The 1,157-nt window shown below is 39.2% G+C and overlaps 1 protein-coding gene across 2 annotated transcripts in view; it reads left to right on the top strand.

Annotated features, from left to right (window-relative positions):
• The window catches only part of marchf1 (membrane-associated ring finger (C3HC4) 1), a 14,947-nt gene extending 13,814 nt beyond the window's left edge, over window positions 1-1,133 (top strand). Inside the window, exon 8 of one of the 2 annotated variants that reach the window (XM_016504670.1) lies at window positions 664-1,133. In XM_016504670.1, the coding sequence (XP_016360156.1) occupies window positions 664-977 (314 nt within the window). In that variant the 3' untranslated portion in view covers window positions 978-1,133. The remainder of the gene's footprint in view (window positions 1-663) is intronic. The other variant, XM_016504671.1, reaches the window with a different exon arrangement.
• The last annotated feature ends 24 nt before the right edge of the window (window positions 1,134-1,157 follow it).

Below are 1,157 nucleotides of genomic sequence, written 5' to 3' on the forward strand. Positions count from 1 at the left end.
AATATATATATATATATATATATAATAAGTAACAAGTAACAAAATGTTTTATTTGTTAACTATAATAATCCTGATCTAATCTATTGTTTAACCTGAAATATTACTATAATAATTTTCATGCTGCCTGCCTTTCCAATGCACCAAAAATTACTAAAATATTATTTGTATTGAATCGAAGAATGTCCTTTTTTTGGTAAATGCCCATGTAAAGAGCTGTTCAGTCAGGCCGACTTTTTGACTATTTGACCATAGGTACCCTCCTTTTAAACAGTTTAATTTATGCTATAGCAAATTGTAGCAAAATTTACATTTGAGGTATAATTTGACTGCATGTAATTTATGTTCTAGAACAAAACATGTACATTCTCTGTAAGTCTCATAATACTCAACCTGAACAGCTATTGAATGTGAAGCAGCAGCGAGGTATAAAAAGTGAATTCATCAGGGCCAGTAATTGTCAGTGTAAAGTCCAAGAAAACTGGGACAAATTAGAGCAAGAGAAAAAATGACTTGCTGCACCATTTAATGCAATGATATAGTTGTGTAATGCATCAGAGTTTCAGTGGAAGCCCTTGTGTAGCCGTGTCAGAAGCAATTCTGCTTCAGAGTTGCTGGAAGATAATATAATATAGTGCTGTAATTCCATGCCATGCTGTCACACAGCGTTGGTGCGTTTGTCCCCTCTCAATGCCGTAGGGGTGCTGGAGTGGCCATTCTGGACCAAGCTCATCGTGGTGGCGGTCGGCTTTGCTGGAGGACTCATCTTCATGTACATTCAGTGCAAAGTCTACCTGCAGCTCTGGAGGAGGCTGAAGGCTTTCAACAGGATCATCTTTGTACAGAACTGCCCCGACACCGTCCGCAACGGAGAGAACAGGCCACCCCCAGTCACCCAGAGCAACGGCACGCACGGGACAGCAGAGGCTTCCGCTCCTCAGACACAAACAAACACAGGAGTGGAAATGGCCCCTGTTTGACAATGGATGCTTGCTGCTCTGAATCTCAGTTGCTGAAAAATTTAGGAAAGGGCTTCTGGTGTATTTGACCAAAGTGATGTGATTTACATATAACAAAAGCACTTTTTAAATTGTTATTAGAGGATGGGTAAACTTATATAAGAAGTTTATATAGGGCTGTCAAATTATAAAATTAAAGGA

This window comes from Sinocyclocheilus anshuiensis, unplaced genomic scaffold (genome assembly GCF_001515605.1).
Source record: "Sinocyclocheilus anshuiensis isolate Anshui unplaced genomic scaffold, SAMN03320099.WGS_v1.1 scaffold86, whole genome shotgun sequence".
NCBI lineage: Eukaryota > Metazoa > Chordata > Actinopteri > Cypriniformes > Cyprinidae > Sinocyclocheilus > Sinocyclocheilus anshuiensis.